Source organism: Cydia strobilella, chromosome 15, assembly GCF_947568885.1.
Source record: "Cydia strobilella chromosome 15, ilCydStro3.1, whole genome shotgun sequence".
Lineage (NCBI taxonomy): Eukaryota > Metazoa > Arthropoda > Insecta > Lepidoptera > Tortricidae > Cydia > Cydia strobilella.
Genome location: NC_086055.1, coordinates 4,528,737 through 4,551,127, shown reverse-complemented (window position 1 = coordinate 4,551,127; position 22,391 = coordinate 4,528,737). Strand labels below are relative to the sequence as shown.

General features: G+C 41.0%; 1 protein-coding gene across 2 annotated transcripts; it reads right to left on the bottom strand.

Annotated features, from left to right (window-relative positions):
• Nucleotides 1-7: 7 nt before the first annotated feature.
• LOC134747856 (potassium voltage-gated channel protein eag) lies at nt 8-21,928 on the bottom strand. 2 transcript variants are annotated; one of them, XM_063682509.1, is made up of 9 exons: nt 21,720-21,928; nt 8,615-8,747; nt 7,858-7,958; nt 7,100-7,232; nt 3,519-3,650; nt 2,671-2,783; nt 1,679-2,074; nt 1,160-1,583; nt 8-216 (listed from the first exon to the last, which is right to left on the bottom strand). In XM_063682509.1, exons 2-9 carry the CDS (start codon nt 8,691-8,693, stop codon nt 8-10), a joined length of 1,587 nt encoding a protein of 528 aa, XP_063538579.1. In that variant the 5' UTR covers nt 8,694-8,747; nt 21,720-21,928. The 2 variants fall into 2 exon arrangements, with proteins under 2 accessions (XP_063538579.1, XP_063538580.1); XM_063682510.1 differs by lacking the exon at nt 8-216 and having other exon boundaries at nt 226-1,583; nt 2,650-2,783.
• Between the last annotated feature and the right edge of the window lie 463 nt (nt 21,929-22,391).

Here is a 22,391-nt window from a genome sequence, read left to right as displayed (position 1 = left end):
TTGGAACTCAGCTCACCTTATCCGTGTCCAGTCCTTTAGTCATGGCCCAAGTGGAGACCACGTAGTCCATAACGCGTTCGCTGAGCGCCTTCGGCACTTCGTGCAGCTTCATGAACTCCCGCACGTTGTTGAGCATGTCGTGGTATTTGGCCGTCGCAGACGTCATCTGCTGGATGATGGTGGTGACGTGCCCGAAGATGGTCGCGTACAGCAGCGCTGCGGACACCTCGGCTCAGTGCCTGCTCTCTCGCTTGTGACCGCGGAGGGCGCGCGCGCACCGCCCGCGAGCGAGCGGCGCGCGCGGCCCGCGACCGACGCGTTACCTCGCGTCCGCTGCCGCGCCGCCGCCGTGCCCGCCGTCGCCGGACCGTGCCCCGGTGTTGTTAGTGGTCGCTCGCCATCGCCGTCCTCTTACATCGATCAAACAGACAACGACAAGCATGAACATTTGCTACGAGAACTAAATGCATGCAATTTAATTTAGAAAATGTTAATGTTTCGCCCTCCTCCGTTTAGTCAAGTACCAGCGAAGGGCGATGGAGGCGACGGGGGTCGGTCAGTATACTTAGTATTGATCCGGCTAAGGCTCGAGCGGGCGCGGCGAGGGCACACGGGCGCTCCGACCACACAGGTGACGCGTTAGACGCTTCGTGGGCCTGCACAAGGACGGGAGGGGACGGCACACGGGAACAACTCAAACAAACAAACGACGCGACGACATTAAAGCAACACAAACAAATGAAATGAAATACGTACACCGAGCGACGCGGCTGCTAGCGGTGCTCGACACACCACACATATTGTGCGACTGGAAAACAAACAAACAAAACGGCTAACATATCGACAAACAAATTATACGGAAACACAAAAAACAGATAAGTGATTAATCGAGTAAATTATTGAAATGTTTATGAGTCCGGTTAAGCTACCTCTGTACCGACTGTGACATAATAAAGTGTGGAAGTATAAACGTCATATGCCACTTCCACATTGTCATTGCAAAGCCCGTTCAGAGTTAGCTTGGTCCGGCTCTATGTAAGATGGAGTGGCGGTGAAGGCAGAGGGGCGGGAAGGGCGCGGCGCCCGTCACAGAGTGAGCTGCGCGGGGGTCGCGCGGGGACGGGACAGTGCTCCGGCTAATAACAGAAGAGTCCGGCACCTGCTACAATCATCATGCAGATGGTGAAGATCTTCTCGTTATCGGTCTCGGCGGCGACGTTGCCGAAGCCCACGGAGGTCATGCAGGTCATGGTGAAGTAGAGCGCCGTCACGTACATGGTCTTGCGCGAGGGCCCGTTCACCAGCTCGGGCCCGTCCGACTCGTTGGACCACACGTAGGAGTACGGCGTTTGCGTCACGTTGGCCAGCTTCCACAACCACGAGTACTGCAGGCCCGAGTCGGCATCCGAGCGCCCGATGCTGTACCACACGCACGCCAGCCAGTGCGCCACCAGCATGTAGAAACACAGCAGCAGGATCAGCATGGCCGCGCCGTACTCCAGGTAGCGGTCCAGCTTGCGCACTACGCGCCCGAGCCGCAGCAGCCGCACCACCTTCAGCGCCGAGAACAGGCTGCCGATGCCCTGCACACACACACATCGCCTTGTATACCTGTTCCGTACGCTACAACACCGATCATGCACACACGCACGACACCGACACACCGGCGCACACTCACGTCCTCGTCGTGGTCGAACGCGTTGAACACGTCGTACGGTAGGCACGACAGCAAGTCGATGAGGAACCACGACTTGAAGTAGTTCTTGCGAATGACCTTGGGGTCGCTGACGACCTCTCCGCCAGGGCCGACGAACGTGGTATGGAAGTTGAGCACGATGTCGATAAAGAAGACCACGTCGACGATGGAATCAATAACCAGTAAGGAGACATCTTCGGAGGTTTTGTTCTTGAAGGCTACGTTGTATGGGACCATGATTGCGGTGTAGAAGGTTAGGCAGAGGATGATCCAGTCCCAGATAGCCTTGAAGGCGCAGTAGTGCAACAGGATGTGCGGAGGGGTTTTGGGCGCCTCCTGCCGGTACTGCGGTAGCACGTCGCCGGACAGCGACATCACCTGCAACAATCACGCTCCAGCGACTCATGCACGGCTCCGCGGCGGGTACCCGCCACGAGCCGCATTACCACAATATTCCACAATTGTAATATGTGCTGACAGACAAAAAAGATGGAAGCATATAAAAATACTGTGATACATGTGACGACATGAAGTCTGAAGAAAGATTGCGTCATGTCATGAAGAAGCAGCAGCGGCCGTGTCAATTTTTATCAATATTTACAATTCCATCAGTCAGCTCGGGCGCACTATCCAATTTTTAAAGTACTTACAGATTTTTTTAAGTGGAGATACTTAAATAAATATTGATGGTGTATCGAGATGAAACTTTAATGTGAAGTGAAGACCGAACAGAAGATTTGAGCGTGATACTTTTAGCAATCAATGTAATGCCTGCTTTTAGCGGGCATTGTTAGTTAATGGAAATGATCAATCAGTTTACACAAGTGTTATTATCTACATTCCCCTTTGAAAATTGGATGGTGTACTCACTACTCGTGCGGCCGCAGGTCACCAGGCTTAGTGAAGCTAGAATACAGATACAGTATAGAAGAAGTAAGATAGCGTGCTCGTACATGGTGGGGTTGTGTACTGACATGCGCGAGGTGGCTCTGCCGTTGCGGCTCCTTGAGCGCCGGCAGCGCCGACACCAGCACGGAGCGCGAGCGCGTCACGGAGCGCGCCAGCTTCGCGAATTTTGACAGCCCCGCTGTAACACACGTCACGTAGTACCTTTCAGCTAAGTTGCTTCTATGCAATACGCATCAGATACTTTAAACTACAAGTACAGTCGAGTTTACAAACATCTTTACGAGCCAATAACGTACCAAAACTACGAGTATATGTACGCCTCTAACTAAGACACAATAATAAGGTCGTGTAAATATATTTTTGTTTGGAACATTGGTTTGTAAAGGTGTTTATGAACTCGACCGTACATTTCAGCTAACTAAGATGCTTGTGTGTTTGAAGCCATTGAATACATAGGTACATCAGATACACTAATAGCCACTTTTAGCTAAGTTGCTTGGGTGCTTTGAAGCATTAGAATCGCCTTGCAACAAATGGTGAAGTTTCGTAATCAAATTTATTTGGAGCTCAAAACTACCTAGGAGAAAGGTCACAAATAGCCTTGTCAATGAACTGGGACACAATTCGCAAAAGGTACAAACACCAACATCAATTTATTCTAATCTAAGATTCATATTCGCTGAGACAATTACTTTTGTCGTAATGCACGTCTGTATTTGTTACCTCCCATGGGGTCATCATAGTCGGTCGGCCACCAGCCGTAGTGGAGTCCCTGCAATAGTCTATGACAAAAGTTTTTACCTCCCTGGGGTCGACATGGTCGATCAGCTGCTTGAGGGCCGTGGTGGCGGAAGGTGATCAGGAACAGCCCTCATCATTGCTGTACAGCCGTAGTGCCTACGGTGAGCCGTACCTCCCTTGGGGTCGTCCTGGTCGATAGGCTGCTTGAGGGCCGTGATGTCCCGGAAGGTGAGGAGGAACAGCACCACCAGCTCGCGCTCGTTGCGGATTGGCGCCACGTGCACCAGTAGCCATAGTGGGGTTCCTGCAATAGAGATTTTCTGTGACAGCATTTAGGAGTATCGATTCGGGATCCCTGATGTGGCAATCTAGTTTCCAACTTTTTATTTATTTATTAACGACCTTTGTTGCATGTTTATAAAGTCATATTTAGTTGCACACCACCGTCCAAATGGTTGTCAACTAGCTGGGTCACGTTGGTTGGTGGACAAAATCGGCCGCATAATAAGAATACGCAGATACACAAGACATAAATCTTTCGAGGCCCATTATTGACTACCTACACTGTAGGGTTTCAGATTAGGCTCCGCACGTGAGATTAAACGCGTACGACCTAGGCATTGCTTGGCTTACTGCATATTTATACTCGTAGCTACAGAATCATAGTGGACACTAGGTAAATATGTCAAGAGTACTAAGTCACAAGTGAAGATCAAGAGCACAACACTATTCGTAGGAAGAACTTCTCAAGTGGTCTGGATCTTTTTTTTAGGGTTCCGTACCCAAAGGGTAAAAACGGGACCCTATTACTAAGACTTCGCTGTCTGTCTGTCTGTCCGTCTGTCGCTAGGCTGTATCTCATGAACCGTAATAGCTAGACAGTTGAAATTTTCACAGATAATATATTTCTGTTGCCGCTATAACAACAAATACTAAAAACAGAATAAAATAAATATTTAAGGAGGCTCCCTTACAACAAACGTGATTTTGTTGCCGTTTTTATAGATAATCGTACGGAACCCAACGTGCGCGAGTCCGACTCGCACTTGGCCGGTTTTTTAGATGTGTCCGCGTTTTCTCGAAAGCATTTACATTTGGAACGATTTGGGAAATTGATTTTTTTTAATTTGTGACAATGGGTCCAATTGACATTAGATCAGGATCTGATAATGGGATCCTGGAGAAGTTAAGAATTTTCAATTCTTTCTGGGACACTGATATATATCTAGTGATTTGGAGTAAATCGTGCATTTATGTACTCTTAACAGTCTTAGAAAACACCATTTAGTGAAGTAGAACTTCTAATAATGTAGACCACAAAATGGTAGCATTTTATTAAACTGTGTAGTTAGTGAACGTGGTGTTTATAAAGGTTATTTGACAACCTAATTTGTTATCATGGCAACGAAGGTATAAATTTTGATTTACACCTACAACTTCAGGGCTATTAAATGTCCGTACTGAATTTACAGGTGTTCGGATTGTTCCTGACCTATTTTCCTCTTTTGAGTGTAAACTCGGGTGTAAAAAGCGTTTTATGATTCTACCGGAAACGACAAAGCGTTAATCTTAACGCTCCGGTCCTCATCTGAGGAGGGAAAGGATTACAGTCTTAGCTGGCGACGACTTTAATTTGACATTAATACGCAATGACAAGGGTTGATTCGTCGGCTGAGTGGGCATAATATCTTAAATTTACAAAAAAAAAATCCTTTCGTCAAATCAGTAATTTTAACCTTTAACCATTTTAACCTAATAAGAGTCAGGCAAGGGTGGTGTTTGACAGTGGCATTTTAGTTGCACACTTTTTCATATGGATTCCAGCTAAATGTGTGACAAATCAATTCATTTATTGCAGATAACAAATGATCCATATTATAATAATAAATGTGTTAAAATATCATTTCGTACAAGATATTATTGCAAAAGATTAGATAAGTATTCAAGCGTCGTTGACTGAAACGTCGCAGCCTGTTGAATGTCCTCACAAAACGAGAGCTGCAGCAAATTTACATTTACAATATGGAAATCCATCGAGCTACGGAAGCGGGCAGTTTAAGCCGTAAACAGCCGCTAAATGTGCTTAATGTGAGCCCACCAAGCTGGAAGCCTCACTGCCCAAACATATCCATTCTCACTAACTTTCAATTGTTATTCAATAATGCACCTTATTTTTATGCAGTAGGTCACTATACAGGTATAAACATATCCATTCTGAGTACCTACATATAAAAATGCGTTCAATATCACACCTTATTTTCATGTAGTAAGGTAAGGTGCAGGTTTGGAGTAGGTAATTAAATTTAGTTACGGTGCGCTGCTGTCCGTATATACCGCGTGCCCTAACGTTGTGTTGTAGTGACGTGACACGTAAAAGACAACACGTGCACACTACGGTGCCTCTCATTTCTAGGCAATTGAAATTTTTATTTTCTCTTATTACCTATTTTATGTATCGTCAATAACATTTTAGGGCCGCTAAACTCGGTAAAGTAGTGTAGGTGCTTAAAAAAAGGTTCGCGTCGAGGAGAGGCCGGATCTGAGTCCGGGAATGCTTGAAGTTGGGAAGATTGTAATGCTTGTATACTGAACCTTCCTTAGTTTGAATAAAACTTCGTAAATACTGATCCTGTATTACCTTTGATCACACCATCAATTGTGTTTGCTGCAATTTGGCTCCTAGTCTTTTTCCTTTAGCACGATAGTTACCCACCAAACATTAATTTTACCACAGCACGGTAGTAAATTTTCCTAAAGCGTTACTTTTAAACCTGACTTCACTCGAAATTCCAACAAATAAAAACAAATAGCCCAATTAGCCTGCCCCGCGAAAAATGAAAACTTCACCAAATAACAAACACCCTACAACAGTAATAAAATAAAATGCGAAACGGAGCGGACAAATTTAATCAGACTGCAGCCCCGGGCCCGGGGCGCGGGCAGGGACCGTTTATTTATTAATACACGCTGCATAAACAATAGCGTAGGCTGATTGGGTCCGAGAACCGTTAACTGGCCTTCGTACACCTTATTGCAGCTAAATAAAGTTTGTAAAACCTCGAAGTTTCTCGAAGAATAAGAAATCCGTTGAATAAAGGACATACTGTAGAATTGAAAATTTAAGTAGCGCAAAGGTCGTAGATGGTCGATGGAGTCCGAGTCGTAAAGTACTGAAGTAACGACTGCGTGGAATTGGGCCAAAACTGCAATGGTTCATGCAATTAAGCTTAATCCTCTGTGGCATTAGAGGAGAACTTTGCTACGAACTTTTACTTTGCAGCACGTTACAACTATTACGAGTATGTTTTGCACAGCAAAAAAAATTGTCACGCATTCTCTCAGCAAAGACAACATCCATCTACGGCTTCTACCCACTGAAACTTGTTAGTCCTACAAATCTTAGCGCTTTTCCCGATTACATCCTAAAGAAGAACTTAATCCCACTAAGTTGCATACCAAGCACTAAGTAGTTTTGACTAAACTAAAGCGACTGCCATCTGACCTGCCAAACCAGAGGAAAACCGGGATAACGCTAATAGTAGGAAGACTAACTTGTTGATTTTCACGGAACTTATGTACGTAATCAGATGATCTGAGTTCCGTGAAAATCAATGCTACGAACTAGGGTTCGAACTTGCGACCATCGGTTTATAAATAAGTCGTCTAGCATTGACCCGGTTATTTTTCCACGGCTCCCGCTGCATCCACACGCAGCGTCATGATTCCTCCATCTGCTACTATAGACTAACTCACGGTTCTTCTTATAGAGCAGTATCTCGAACTGATCCGCCAGGTGGTGGTCGAGCGCGCGGTCCACGCGCTCCACCGCCTCCTTCTCCGTCAGCTCGCCGTACATCCACGCGCAGCGACAAGATTTCTGCATCACCTGTGAGGACAGAGATTTATCATGTTTCATTAGGTACAGCCAAAAGGGATGCGCCACCATCTACAACGCATAAGTTGACACTCGAAAACTTATACAATTGTTCAGCAATAGACATCCTCAAGCAATAGATTCAAAGTTCAAAAGGTTGTTATGCGTTATGAAGTAAAACAGAACTAAGCAGAACAGAATGTTCTGAACTTGAGCTTAAGGAGTATGCTTGAGAGTAAGATTTGCAGGGGAAGGAGTACCTACTATTCTAAGCGGCCACTCGTGTTTGAGAAAACCTTCGTGACTGGTTCACCTCTCGCACTCTTAGATTATTCCGTAGCGAAGTTACCATGATGTTCTGTTCATCGAAACTTTGACTTTTGAACTTTGTCACAGGTTAAATACAGTGCGGAGTTCAGTACCGATCAAATGAAAGCCTATGACAGAGGACGTTAAAAGATACCGAATGTGACCCCCATGTATGTTAACATGTTCACCGCTGAGCTACGTCGTAGCGGATAACATGGATTTCCCGGTATGTAGCGGAAATGCTTCATAGAGGCAAAACGACAACGTGTCGTGATTAGCGCTGAATGGGTTAAAGGAAAGTTAATGGATTCTGAGAAATCATATGTACCTCCGCGCGGTTGTAACCGCTCATCTTGCAGAAGGTCTCGTTGCAGTACACGATGGGGTAGTCCACGATCTGCGCGTTGGCCAGCAGAAAGCTGCTGTCTGCTGCAACAGTAAAGAAATTTTGGAGACCTGCAGGCTTGACATCTTGATAATTTCTAGATCAAACCAGCCTTATAAATGGAGAAGTAGCAAATAAAATCTAGGTACAGTCAGCATCAAAACCGGTTAAACAAAAAAGAAGAGATGTATCTTAGTATATTAGAATATTCTGAATTTGGAGAAGTGTTGAGGGGTGGCAGATATAATTATACTTTTGGCGTCTTGTTTCATCCGCTACTATTGATGCTGACTGTACCTACTATGCCCCTAAAGAAAGGGATAAGTGAATATCTATCAGCGCGTCAGAGCTTGAAGCGTTTTAATGTCGTGTAAATATTTTGGAATGTACGGTTTAGTATCTCTGAAGTGCTTTAAGCTACCAAAACCAGAATTGATGGGAAAACATCGTACGAGGGAAGCTGGTATTCTGTATTATGGGAATGGTATTGAACCTTGAACGATACAACAAAATAATCATCGGCCCAACAATGAAATATGGTTATGGTAGTTCTGGAGCCGGCAGCAAAACTGTTTAGGACCACTTTTAGGGCCATTAGGGTTGAGTGGTGGATGCTGTTCTGTTCTACGATTTTGCGTCGCCATCTGGCATGTGTGTGTATATTATAGAGGGTAGTGTATGTGTTTGTGTGTGTACTGACGCTGGCTGGAGGAGCGGCGGATGATGTTCTCGAGGAACGTGTTCTGCGGGGCCACGAGCCCCCGGCGCCCGCCCGGCATGCCGCGGCTGCGCCCGCGCGCTCACATGCCCCGCGCAAGCGCCCCCACGCCTCTCTGCAACAAACATGACATATAAAATACTAACTAATACTAGTATGTTCATACTCCATATCCATATCAATACATTGTATGTCCATATCAATGGATTTGAAACAGACCCAGTTGAACAAAGAGACAACCCAGGATCGACCGACCTGGCGCTTGAGAACGAGGGCCGACCCCAAATAATGGGAAGAGGCACGGAAAGAAGAAGACTAAGTAGTAGTATGTTCATACTAGAAGACGATTGTGATTTAACAATTTGTTTTTACTTTGTCGATCGCTCAAGATGATAAATAGATGCGACGGAGTTGTGTCATTAGGCATCTCGCACTCACTCTCATGTCAAAATGTAAGTTTGGCGTGAAGAATTGTAGAATTTTACCTAGTCAACTTGCGGCACTAGCATAGCAGGCCATTACATGTGATGTTAAGGGTGTGCTCTCTAGTTCCTTTTAGGCCGAAATGGACAATATTATTAGGGTTCCGTACCCAAAGGGTAAAAACGGAACCTTATTACTAACACTCGTCTGTCTGTCTGTCACCAGGCTCTATCTCATAAACCGTGATAGCTATACAGTTGAAATTATCACAGCCGGTTTTTTTGTAAGTATGTAGGTATGCTACCGCAAAAGTCCGTATTGTAAGCGCGAACTATACATAGATGTATCTCATTGAATTGTTGTTTCATCCGCTACCTACTATTGACGCTACTGACTATACTATTAACTATAGCAGAAACATCGAATGCGACCTTTGAAAATCTTAACCCCACTACATCCCCGGTAGCATCTATACGTCATTATGACGTCCGTTACGTCATAGTGACGTCATAAAGACCTCATTATGACGTCGCTGACGTCACTTTGCTACCTGGGATTTTTTAAAGAAGCTCCTCTTTTTCATAAGTCGTCGGTTAGAAATAGCCTCTATAATCTATTGAAACCTCATCCATCAGAATCAATTACAAAGTTTTGACGCTATTCTGGAATGCAGAACACAAACAGAACAGAACACCCACCCACATACAAAATAATAGACTGCTAAAGTTATAGTACATGTACAGCTAGGCTTTGTAATATGTACCTATAATATTTTAAATAATCATACGTTAAGATTATTCTAATTTATTGTGTCCGATAAAGCTTAATAAGCTTATGTTTACTTCTGCAAAGTTCTTTTTAATTTTGTGTTAAGCAGAACCGTCTGCAAACGATACGAAAAGTGGAGTGAGACGGTGAATTTTTCCACTTTGCATTTATTTCTTAGCTCTATATAATGCTGATAATACGAGATGTAAACAAAATAATAGACGAATGACAAAAGTGTCCTTGTAAGTTCTAGGTGTGCCTAATGGTACAATGGGAACTTGAAAAATCGAACGAACAACATTCCAAACGATCGCGAGCCCGAACAACCCAGTGATAGGTATAGTATTGCTCATAAGCTCATAAGTGTTTTGTGGTTGTGCTTCAGTTGTTTACTAGTGTTGTTACGGACCGCAAGTTCACATTTAGGTCAAACACAGGCATAAAACCAACGTTATCTTCTTCTAACTACTTGAAAGAATTGTGGAGCCTAATTTATTACAATTATATTTATTAGGTACTAAGAATTACCAAGGTAGGTTACGAGTACTTATGTGAATTAAAATTGTGGGCATTTGTTTCACCATTATTCTGAATATACCTACGTTATCCAGCAACAAGACTTTCAAACCGTAGCGTATGAAATCCCTGTTACTGTAAAACGTATGAAAATAATGACACAAAGCCATCTACTTTAATAGTCAGAACAATATTTTGCGCGACTTTTTGGGCTGTAGATGTGTAAGTACCCCCTTGTTGATAAAACTGGATAGGTAAGATAATTGTGTCATGCCTATGTTTATAGGACGTTTATGAATAAATTAATTAAACCACATTATCATTAGTAATTCTCTGTTCTGAGTGTTGGACTTGCGTTCGCTAAGTAAGTATTCTAAATAGGTTTCACTCGTAACTCGCTCTGCTGCGAGTTACGAGTGAAACCTGCCCCCGCGCAGCATGGTTCCCCTATCACTACCGTCACTTTCGCACTCACACACTTGTGAGAACGTGACAGGCATGGTGATAAGCGTACCGTGCTACGACCCCTGAGTGCTCTGCTTGTGCTGCGTCATCATTAAATTGTCGAGCGGATCTCGTGCAGCGTCTCCGGTCTGTGTACGTACCTACTCTCAAATGTCATTCCGACTTATCGAGACTGGATAGAGCACGTGTAATTTACGGTCTTTTGTTCTCTCCAAGTCACCCACCATACATAACAGCCGTAACTCATTTAACTGTTTAGTTACCTTAATCAATTTAATCCGCTTCCCAGCAAGCGGTAAGCAGTTTTATCGCAATTAATTCCAAGTTAAAACTAATTTTCTTAACGTCACCAAAGAGGAAAATAGAGCGGTACTGTCATAGTAAGTTTTGTAACCACTGTAAATTCACTGCCATCTATCGACATTCTTTAAAACTAAAAATGAAGATTTATAAATATACGTTAAAATGTATTTATATATGGAAAAATGATTTTTTTATTTGCATTAATTATTTTTATATGATTTTGACCCATGTTCTTTCACTGATATGCGTTAAAATTATAAATAACAAACGAAACCGTCAACGCCCTCTATATGAGAGTAGGCCAAAACTAGCGGCGCCATCTGATCGAGAATCAAATTTTCGTGATTTTCGAGGCACGTTTTTTCCTTAGACTGTATCCATCTATTACGGAGTTATATCTATCTTTGATGTCACTTACGGTTGTTATAAGTGGTGGGGCAGAAGCCTCTTCGTTACTCTCAATCCTGACACTGTAGCTACAACGCACCGCTAGAGTACCTAACTACCTACAATTTACAGATACATCCAATTCCCTAATATACATAAAAATAGAAGTTAACACACACGGGAGGGTTAATTAGGTATACTCGTTTATTCAGTTGCCTAGCCTTTTGACCGCCAAAGACGGTAAATCACGTCGTCGACATTTTGTGCCACTCACGCCGCCGACGTCATTTGCCGTCCAAACTTAATTTATCAAAGACTCTTTAATAAATAACTATATTTCTTTGTTTGTATTTGCATTATTTTATTTTGCCCTTCTACTTTATTGTATAACTTTATTACAATTCAACTATGAATAGAAGGTTAAAAAAAACAACATTATGTTATTAATACGACTTACCCAGTAAATAGCATAGCTAGCCACGCCAAAAACGGCACTTGACGTCGCCTAGTGATGTGACCGAGTCATGGAGGAATAATATTATTATATGAAAGTAACAATCTCCTAATAGAAATCGTTTCGCGCAGTTCCGACAAACACGCTAGCGCCATCAATAATAGATATGGCTTAATCCCATACATTTTGTAATAGGAGTTGTTTTTGCTAAAATAACTCTGCTATTTGTGCTGTTACGGTACTTGTTTTCGTGCTTAATTTAAACAACTTGGTTTGAAAGACGGTACTGACCTTTTGTGATAATGTAACCCCTTATGCATTTATTTTATTGTAACGATACTGCAGTTTGCTAATTAGTAGGTAATAATAATCGACAACGGGTTTGCACATCTCTGAGTAACGCGCGCTTATCAGTGTTCCGTGCGCCGTTGACGGGAAACAACGATAACGAGTGACGTCAGAAGCGCATACGAAACAAATAGTGCCGTGGTGTTTTCAAAATGAGTGATGAGCGTATGAGTACGGAAGAGCTCATTCGAATTTTAGAAGGTGTCGACAATAATGATGAGGTTGCAGAGTTCGTGTCAGAATAATTGAAATGACGCATTAGAACCAGTGACGACCTAGAAGCACTCCAATTAATATTGTTCGCATTTTTCAAACTTTTAACTTAAGACATTAAGGTTTACTACTTGTTGATTATTTTATGTAGTTGAATTAGGTTCACAAATAAATAATCCAAGTTAAAATAAACCGTGATGAAAAAAATTTAAAACTTATATTGTTCTATATCTATTCTTATGGGATCTCATTTACTTTTTTAACCCCATTATACATATTCACAAGACCACGCAGTTTTATTTTGACCCTCATATATCGATACTAAAAGTTATTGCTCAGAACACTTGCCCGACCCTAGCGTTATAATAATTTGCACTACTCTCAGCGCCCATGACGCCACTTCACGTCCGATGCCTGACGTCACCACCAAGTAGTGATGTGGCATTATTGAGAGTTTTGAGTGGAAGTTACAAGTACATTTTGATATTTGAATACGTTATTTAAAGGTTTTTAGTAGAGCTAAAAGCCAGAATTATCTAATATTATATTGTAAAACACCTGTGTAGTGGTTCTTCTAATCTAAGTATGTCAAAAACGAAATCAGTGAAAATATCGATATCCTGTTTTGTAATCACTATTGTTCTCTAAGGTTTTATTTTGCTTCATTGCGGTGTCACGTCGAGTTACGTCAATGCTTGGCGTTCAAAAGGCTAGTCAACATGACCTCAAACATTCAAGGAAAGAGCGCATTCCCATCTTAAAGGCCGGCAACGCACTTACATTGCATGATGGGTATATATGTCGGCGGCCGATCGTAAGATGAGAGATGTAAGATGGTCGGCGCAGCCTTACCAACCGATTTTCACATAACCAAAGATAGATATAACTCCGTAATAGATGGATACAGTCTAAGGAAAAAATGTGCCTCGAAAATGACGAAAATTTGATTCTCCATTAGATGTCGCTACTACCTTTGGCCTACTCTCGTATAGAGGGCGTTGACGGTTTCGTTTGTTATTTAACAATTTTAACGCATATCAGTGAAAGAATAGGGATCAAAATCATAAAAATAATTAATGCAAATATAAAAAATCATTTATCCATATTAAAATACATTTTATCGTATTTTTATAAATCTTCATTTTTAGTTTTAAAGTGTGTCGATAGATGGCAGTGAATTTACTGTGGTTACAAAATTTACTATGACAGTACCGCTCTAGTATAAGTTACTCTATGTCATAACTAAGACTAAGAAAATACAGTGTTCGCACAATACATTTTTGTAGCCAAATGAAATAATAACTAGTGCATCGAATTAGGCTCGCCTACAGGCGCCGGAGCCCTGAATAATTAAGGAACGCCGAGCTTAATGCCCCGTTACGTTGTTGGCTAAAAGCCGTTGCTTTTTATTTTCCTGCAGCATGACCTTAGCGTCGTAGGACGTAAGTGGGCGGGGCTGCACGCTTAACCATATTAACTAAGAAAGTCAAGGAAGACGTCACTAAGAAGCGTTAAGACAAATTAACTTACTCAACAATCTCAAGTTTGCCTATCATGCTAAAAATAAGCTTCAAAATACAGCCACCACAACTATAAACGAAATAAATATCATATACAAATAAATAAATAAATAAATTCATTTATTTTCACGTCACAATAAATAAAACAATAAATAGAAAGTCCATGCATAGATCATGATCGGCAACGCAGGCTTCGTCAAGTGGACACAAAAGCAAATCAGCAACAGGCTTCGTCGTCGACTTACAAATGATGTAATCCGCAACAGGCTTTGTCAATCTTAACCACTAAATTAAACTATTTAGGCTATGGTGCCACCCCGGACCGTAGCCGGCCCAAACGTTCCCTTGACACTGGCAGCGTTGCCCCGTTGAATTGCCAAGGAGATCTGTTGGACCAGGTACGATCCGGAGCGAGGATCGCAACCCCTATCTCTCAGTCGCCGACCCAATTCCCACACAAACTCCTTAGCCTTATAAATAAATTCATATGAAAGTAATTTAATTTGTTCTTAGAGCACCAAACAACTGTCTAGAATTCCTATATAAATATTATATTTGCAATAGTAACTCTGTCTGTTACGTCTTCACGCTTAAACAGCTGAATATAGAGGTAGAGATCTTTATTTGCATACCAGTATGTTACAATGGACCCTGGAAGGGTATGGCAAAACATGTTATTCACTATAATATATTATTTACACAATAATATATTGTTTACTACTTATACATTATTTAAGTTTCGATTGTGGTTTCTATTAACGTTTCTATTGGCTAGTCGTCACAGTAAAAACATAAAAGTTATATATGTTTTTAATCAAATACAAATTGAGAAACGCAAACGCTGTCGTGACGTCACTGTATGCAAAGAAGTAACATTAGCCAAAGGCTGTGCACGCAAGCACCCTCCACGTTGAGTGCACTACTGGATAAGATAGCCGCCCACTCTTACACCGAGTGCATCGCGCCGCGAAGTGCGGTCCAATAGTCCATCTTTATAGCGAACGAGTAGGTATGCCATTTTTAAATTAAAGGAAAAATCCAATCCTTGCGCTCTTTGAACCGGGGATCGTAAAATAGTTATTTGTTATACAAGGGTGCAAAGTTGTATTTTACCCGCGAGTGTGGAATTGAAACACGAGCAAGCGAAAGGATTCTATAGTTGATGACCCTCGGTGGGCGAGTCCGACTCGCACTTGCCCGGTGTTTCTATGTGTAAACTGATTGTACTTTGGCTTAGCTCTCAGACAGGCAGGAACAGTTTTCCCCAGATCATGACGACCAAGCGTCGAAAATCCTTGTCGCAGCGGAGGGTAACAAGATCTGACGAGCTAATCTGACGATACACTATTGTATATTCGAGATCGCCGGTGCGGAGCCATTAGAATACGAGGAAAGCTGATCCTCCAACTTCATGCCTGGCACCTGGCATGAAGGATCAGCTTTCCCCGTGTAGAGCGCTGGTGGCCTAGAGGTAAGAGCGTGCGACTTGCAATCCGGAGGTCGCGGGTTCAAACCCCGGCTCGTACCAATGAGTTTTTTGGAATTTATGTACGAAATATCATTTGAGGTAACGTTGCGGGGAGTAGTAAATATGAATATTAATAGGACTATTTATTACTATAATCACTCACTTGATTTCTTCAATAATATCATCCTGTAACATTTGTCGAACTGGCTAAAAATAGTTATTTGTTATACAAGGGTGCAAAGTTGTATTTTACCCGCGAGTGTGGAATTGAAACACGAGCAAGCGAAAGGATTCTATAGTTGAACCACGAGCGAAGCGAGTGGTTCTAAAATAGAATCCTGAGCGTAGCAAGTGTTTCAACACACGAGAAGTAAAATACATTTGCACCCGTGTGTAACACAAAACTTTTCACCTCACTATAGCGAGGAAAGTGCAACATCCACAGGCGTTAGATCATCTTCATCACTGAAATCACTCATTTTTTTACGATATTATAACAAAAAACTCTGTAAATTCTGTATTTTTACGTGAGAAGTTTTTAAGTAAAAATTTTGTTGACAATGTTGACATTTCTGACGTATGAAATGATGCAATGCTCAATGATGCGTTTTGAAATTGCATCGACTCAACTTGTGCGTTCAGAATTATATTTAACATCATTATTAAAAAACAAACGTTTCTATGGAACTGTAAGGTTTATGACATAAAATCATTAAATAAAGCTAAATTTGGTATTTTTTATTCGATTTTCAAACCATTTGTTTAATGATAATTAATATCAAACGGATCATTATTATGAGCGTTTTACGTTTTGTTATCTGTCAAGCTACTTAAACACGCTCCATCCAAGGTCAAATTACTTTCCCCACTAGTGGATAAAATGCGTTTTTCCCTGCTTGTTTTAAAGGATAAAAGACAACTTTCCGAGCTAGTGAGGGGAAAAGTATATTAATTCATTAAAATTCCTGACGTTTTCCTATTCCGAACGCTTACCTAACAATCGGTAAAAATTCCTGACGTGTGGTAACCCTAAGTGTGAAGTGCAAGTGTTATTTTAAACGTCAAACTTGTATGAAATTCTGAGTTATGACGTTTGCGACATGCGCAGTATGTGCTATTAAAATCGCTGCCAACTTAGCTTGGTCTGACTTTACCTACTACTTAGTACATACTAGTAAACTTTGCTAAGCAACGCTATGTGTGCTACACCGTAGCTCGTAGCAAACTGGTAGCAAATCGTAGCAGCCTTTTACTACTTTGTACCTATCAGGCGTATTGTGATTTTAATAACAAGCCGGAATGAGATCTGGATCAGATCTATTTCCAGATTATATCTGATCCAATCCGTTGCTTCAGATCAGAATACGCGCCTGTAACATATATAGTTAAGTTATCCTCTTGCACCATAGACAGTAAAAAAATGAAAAAATGATAGTAGTCTCGCACCGAATTGTTGATCCCTGAGTCAGGCTATGACAGACAGTTCTTCCGATTGTCATTTGGTTGGGCTTAACGCTTCGAAAGCCTTGTCCCGTATAAGTCACAGTCAATTTGAACTATAATTTACAATTTCAAGGTTATTCATTTAGTAGTTAATTTTTGACACGGACGTTCGAAGGGTTAATCTAAAAAAAAATTGGAGATATGTATTTGCTATTTACCGTAAGTATTTTTATTAGATAAATGTTACGTTTCTTAATAAATTAATCTGCTAAACTTCCAAAAAAATGTCTACACATTTTACGTGACAACACTCATAAGAAGTAAGAACCGGCCAAGTGCGAGTCGGACTCGCGTACGAAGGGTTCCGTACCATTACGCAAAAAACGGCAAAAAAAAATCATGTTTGTTGTATGGGAACTTAAATATTTATTTTATTCCCTTTTAGTATTTGTTGTTATAGCGGCAACAGAAATACGTCATCTGTGAAAATTTCAACTGTCTAGTTATCACGGTTCTTGAGATACAGCCTGGTGACAGACGGACGGATAGTGGAGTCTTAGTAATAGGATCCCGTTTTTACCCTTTTCGGTACGGAACCCTAAAAATTAACTGTCATAGGGATCATCATTAAACGAGACAGGTAGGTAGGTACAGTATATTAGTCTTTAGTACCTAACTTATTTCTCTTGGCTACTGTGAAATCGACCATTCTTACTAAAATATTCCGTTTAATGTTCGTCGTTATTCCAAGAAATGTCCTTATGTAAATTGTTTGCGGTTCAAGTAAATAAGAAAAACAAATTGATAACGATTACACAGGGGCGCAATCACAAAATGGATTTAAGCAGCTGGTGACATCGTTAACCTTTTAGCTGTTGTGTCACGAACAGCCTCTACGTCAGCGTCACGAAGTTTGCCTGAACCTAACTACTACGACTGATTACCTACATAATTTAGTAGAGATGCACCGGATGTTCGGTTACTATCCGGTCCTAATTTTAGTTCGACCGACGGTCCGGCCAAAAAACAGAAAAATATTGACATATTAATAGACACACACACCCTTCGCTCACACACACACACACACACACAATACTTATACTCACTCATTAGTAGGTACCTCCAAATTCCTTTCCTTAGTTTTCATAGTCGAGCTTTAAGTTTTAATTTTATTAACGTTGGTGTCATAGTAGACACAAAATTTGTAGTATACTTAATAGTAGACTGTAGTGTAGCATACATTTTGGTATTTTAGCTAATAGTAGTGTATTCTTTAGCGCCTAAGCAATAAAAAAACTTGCCAAACTAGGAAAAGTGCCATCCTGCGAGACAGGCGTAGCCAGTGCAGGTGTCACGGGCAATTTCTATATCTTGCAACAAAATCTAGCAAACTAGAATAAGTTTACTTAACCTTGTTTAAATCATAAGATTCACTGTATCATTAAACTATTATTATTATTATTAACTAACCGTTTATTAAATTTCTTTATTTCACAACAAACATTTACTAACCGTTGCATCTCTACTAATTACCTTACCTATATACTAATACCTTGGTCGTGTCATATCAGCAAAAAACGATGATAAATGTGGATAGGATCCTAAATAAACACGCATAAAGGTTAAAGACTCGAATTTAATCTCCATTTATATGTAATCAACGGCACTACGTACCTTTTGTTTTACACCCTATAGCAGCGGTTCTCAAACATTTTTGTGCGAAATGTGTGTGTGTGTGTGTGTTAACCCTTTAGGAAAACAAAATATTTGACGGAGCCCCAAATTAAAAAAAATCGTTTGTCAACTGTGGACCAGAGATTATAGATTTGTTTTCGCTTTTTCTCGCGGAGCCCTAGGCTGCCCTATACTATAGGTACCTAAATCAAAAATTGCCAGTTCTCACTAAAATATTCCAATAAATCCGACCTCCTTTGTAATAACTATTATTATGAAGAAATTTTTTCATGGATAATGTTTATGTCCCATGAGTTTCAAGGTGAAAATTATTAGTCCGCTTGACTATATAGCCTATGCAAGGCGGAGGCGATTGACATTAAACACGCAACCGAATACCCGACTGGTTGACTCGTTTCAGTAACCTTTACAGGCGAAACCATCCACTGTATAAGTAGGGAAAATGTGTACCTATTTACCTACCTACAATACCCAATACCTGTCTATAGTCAAGGAAATTGAAAGATATCTACCTAGTCTAGCCACAAAGTTAATTATCTCTAGAGAAAGAGAGTCTTAAAACTTTTATAATTAAATTCTATATGCCTACTTAATAAAGGGAATAATCATCTTCCTCGCGTTGTCCCGGCACTTTTATCACGGCTTATGGAGCCTTAGCAACTAATGCCAAGAATTGGCGTAGGCACTAGTTTTTACGAAAGCGACTTCCCCATCTGACCTTCCAACCCAGAGGGGAAACTAGGCCTTGTTGAGATTAGTCCGGTATCCTCACGATGTTTTCCTTCACCGAAAAGCGACTGGTAATAGTTATTTGTTATACAAGGGTGCAAAGTTGTATTTTACCCGCGAGTGTGGAATTGAAACACGAGAAAGCGAAAGGATTCTATAGTTGAACCACGAGCGAAGCGAGTGGTTCTAAAATAGAATCCTGAGCGTAGCGAGTGTTTCAACACACGAGAAGTAAAATACATTTGCACCCGAGTGTAACACAAAACTTTTCCCCTCACTATAGCGAGGAAAGTGCAACATCCACAGGCGTTAGATCATCTTCATCACTGGAATCACTAATTTTTTTACGATAATACGATATTTTAACAGAAACTCTGGAAGTTGTGAATTTTTACGTATCGGAGTCGGTGAGAAAATTTTTGTTGACAATGTTGACATTTCTGACGATGCGTTTTGAAATTGCATCACTCAACTTGTGCGTTCAGAATAACATTCAACATCATTTAAAAAACAAATGTTTTTTTATGGAATTTAAGGTTTATGACTTAAAATCATTAAAAAAAGCTAAATTTGGTATTTTTTATTAAATTCTCAAACCATTTATTTAATGATAATTAATATCGAACGAACCATTATTATGAGCGTTTTACGTTTTGTTATCTGTCAAAAGCTACTTAAACACGCTCCATCCAAGGTCAAATTACTTTCCCCACTAGTGGATAAAATGCGTTTTTCCCCGCTTGTTTTAAAGGATAAAAGACGGCTTTCCGAGCTAGTGAGGTGAAAAGATATTTTCCCCTCACTAGCTCGGAAAGTTGTCTTTTATCCTTTAAAACAAGCAGGGAAAAACGCATTTTATCCACTAGTGGGGAAAGTAATTTGACCTTGGATGGAGCGTGTTTAAGTAGCTTGACAGATAACAAAACGTAAAACGCTCATAATAATGATCCGTTTGATATTAATTATCATTAAACAAATGGTTTGAAAATCGAATAAAAAATACCAAATTTAGCTTTATTTAATGATTTTATGTCATAAACCTTACAGTTCCATAGAAACGTTTGTTTTTTAATAATGATGTTAAATATAATTCTGAACGCACAAGTTGAGTCGATGCAATTTCAAAACGCATCATTGAGCATTGCATCATTTCATACGTCAGAAATGTCAACATTGTCAACAAAATTTTTACTTAAAAACTTCTCACGTAAAAATACAGAATTTACAGAGTTTTTTGTTATAATATCGTAAAAAAATGAGTGATTTCAGTGATGAAGATGATCTAACGCCTGTGGATGTTGCACTTTCCTCGCTATAGTGAGGTGAAAAGTTTTGTGTTACACACGGGTGCAAATGTATTTTACTTCTCGTGTGTTGAAACACTTGCTACGCTCAGGATTCTATTTTAGAACCACTCGCTTCGCTCGTGGTTCAACTATAGAATCCTTTCGCTTGCTCGTGTTTCAATTCCACACTCGCGGGTAAAATACAACTTTGCACCCTTGTATAACAAATAACTATTTTTAGCCAGTTCGACAAATGTTACAGGATGATATTATTGAAGAAATCAAGTGAGTGATTATAGTAATAAATAGTCCTATTAATATTCATATTTACTACTCCCCGCAACGTTACCTCAAATGATATTTCGTACATAAATTCCAAAAAACTCATTGGTACGAGCCGGGGTTTGAACCCGCGACCTCCGGATTGCAAGTCGCACGCTCTTACCTCTAGGCCACCAGCGCTCTACACGGGGAAAGCTGATCCTTCATGCCAGGTGCCAGGCATGAAGTTGGAGGATCAGCTTTCCTCGTATTCTAATGGCTCCGCACCGGCGATCTCGAATATACAATAGTGTATCGTCAGATTAGCTCGTCAGATCTTGTTACCCTCCGCTGCGACAAGGATTTTCGACGCTTGGTCGTCATGATCTGGGGAAAACTGTTCCTGCCTGTCTGAGAGCTAAGCCAAAGTACAATCAGTTTACACATAGAAACACCGGGCAAGTGCGAGTCGGACTCGCCCACCGAGGGTTCCGTACTAATTTAAATAGTTTCCCTGTATTTTTTGTGTAAGACGATATTACTTGCCAAATTTCATAGTTCTAGGTCAACGAGTACCCTATAAATTTTGATTCCCTCGAGTGTTGAAATTTACGTTTTTGGCGGTACCTATAAACGGCCGTATCTTTTTTTTTACGTTAACTTAGAAGTTTGATTTTAATTTCAACTCGATACCTCCACGCCTTCCCGAGAAAATAGGGTGACAGACAGACGGACGGACAACAAAGTGATCCTATAAGGTTTCCGTTTTTTCCTTTTAAGGCAGGGAACCCTAAAAATGGGTAGGTACCTGTCTCCGCCGCGCGAGGATCGCCGACGCCGGGCTGTCAGGACATGGGGCAGCAATGCTCCTGCGTCTGGAATGCACCACCATCACCAGCTCAACGCACACACGGCTATACTATTGTTGAGTTAGGGCCAGCCTTCTTCATTCATAAGAATAAGAACTGCAACGTCATTCAATCTCAGGCGTAGAAGAAAAAATACTACGACCGTGAGTAATGCATGCGCATTGAAAAGTTCAAGAGGTTTGACCTAAATGGTTCAATCTTTAGGCTAATCCCTAACTCACAGCATTATAATTAACAAGCCCAGACTTGACTACACGCCCTGTAACAGCTGTAACAGACCCGCTTACACAGAAATCCCATTTTCTTTAGAAAATATTCACTACAAAAGAACGATTAGCTGTTTTACCACTGGAATTGTACAAAGATGCGTAGCTGTTGTGTTCGTTTTGAATACAACATTAGTATCCTTTTTTCAGGATTCGCACTGGTAATATAGAAACATTTTACGTATCTTAGCTTAGTCTTTATTTACCGTACCTACAGGCCCTACTACAGCTCTACTAGATCTCTTGTAGAAATGTAGTCTTACGTAGACCGAACGTCAATCGACAAAGATACACAAACGGAGCACATTCGCGCAATCGTATGTATTATACACACATAGTATGTTA

What these genes read in the sequence shown, in the direction of transcription:
- LOC134747856 (XM_063682509.1), bottom strand. Translation starts at nt 8,693, where the DNA reads ATGCCGGGCGGGCGCCGGGGGCTCGTGGCCCCGCAGAACACGTTCCTC. An exon ending in CCAGGACGACCCCAAGGGAG is followed by an intron (nt 2,784 to 3,518) that starts GTACGGCTCACC and finishes CGTGTGTTACAG; the next exon opens with CGGGGCTGTCAAAATTCGCG. An exon ending in CGTTCGACCACGACGAGGAC is followed by an intron (nt 1,584 to 1,678) that starts GTGAGTGTGCGC and finishes GTGTGTGTGCAG; the next exon opens with GGCATCGGCAGCCTGTTCTC.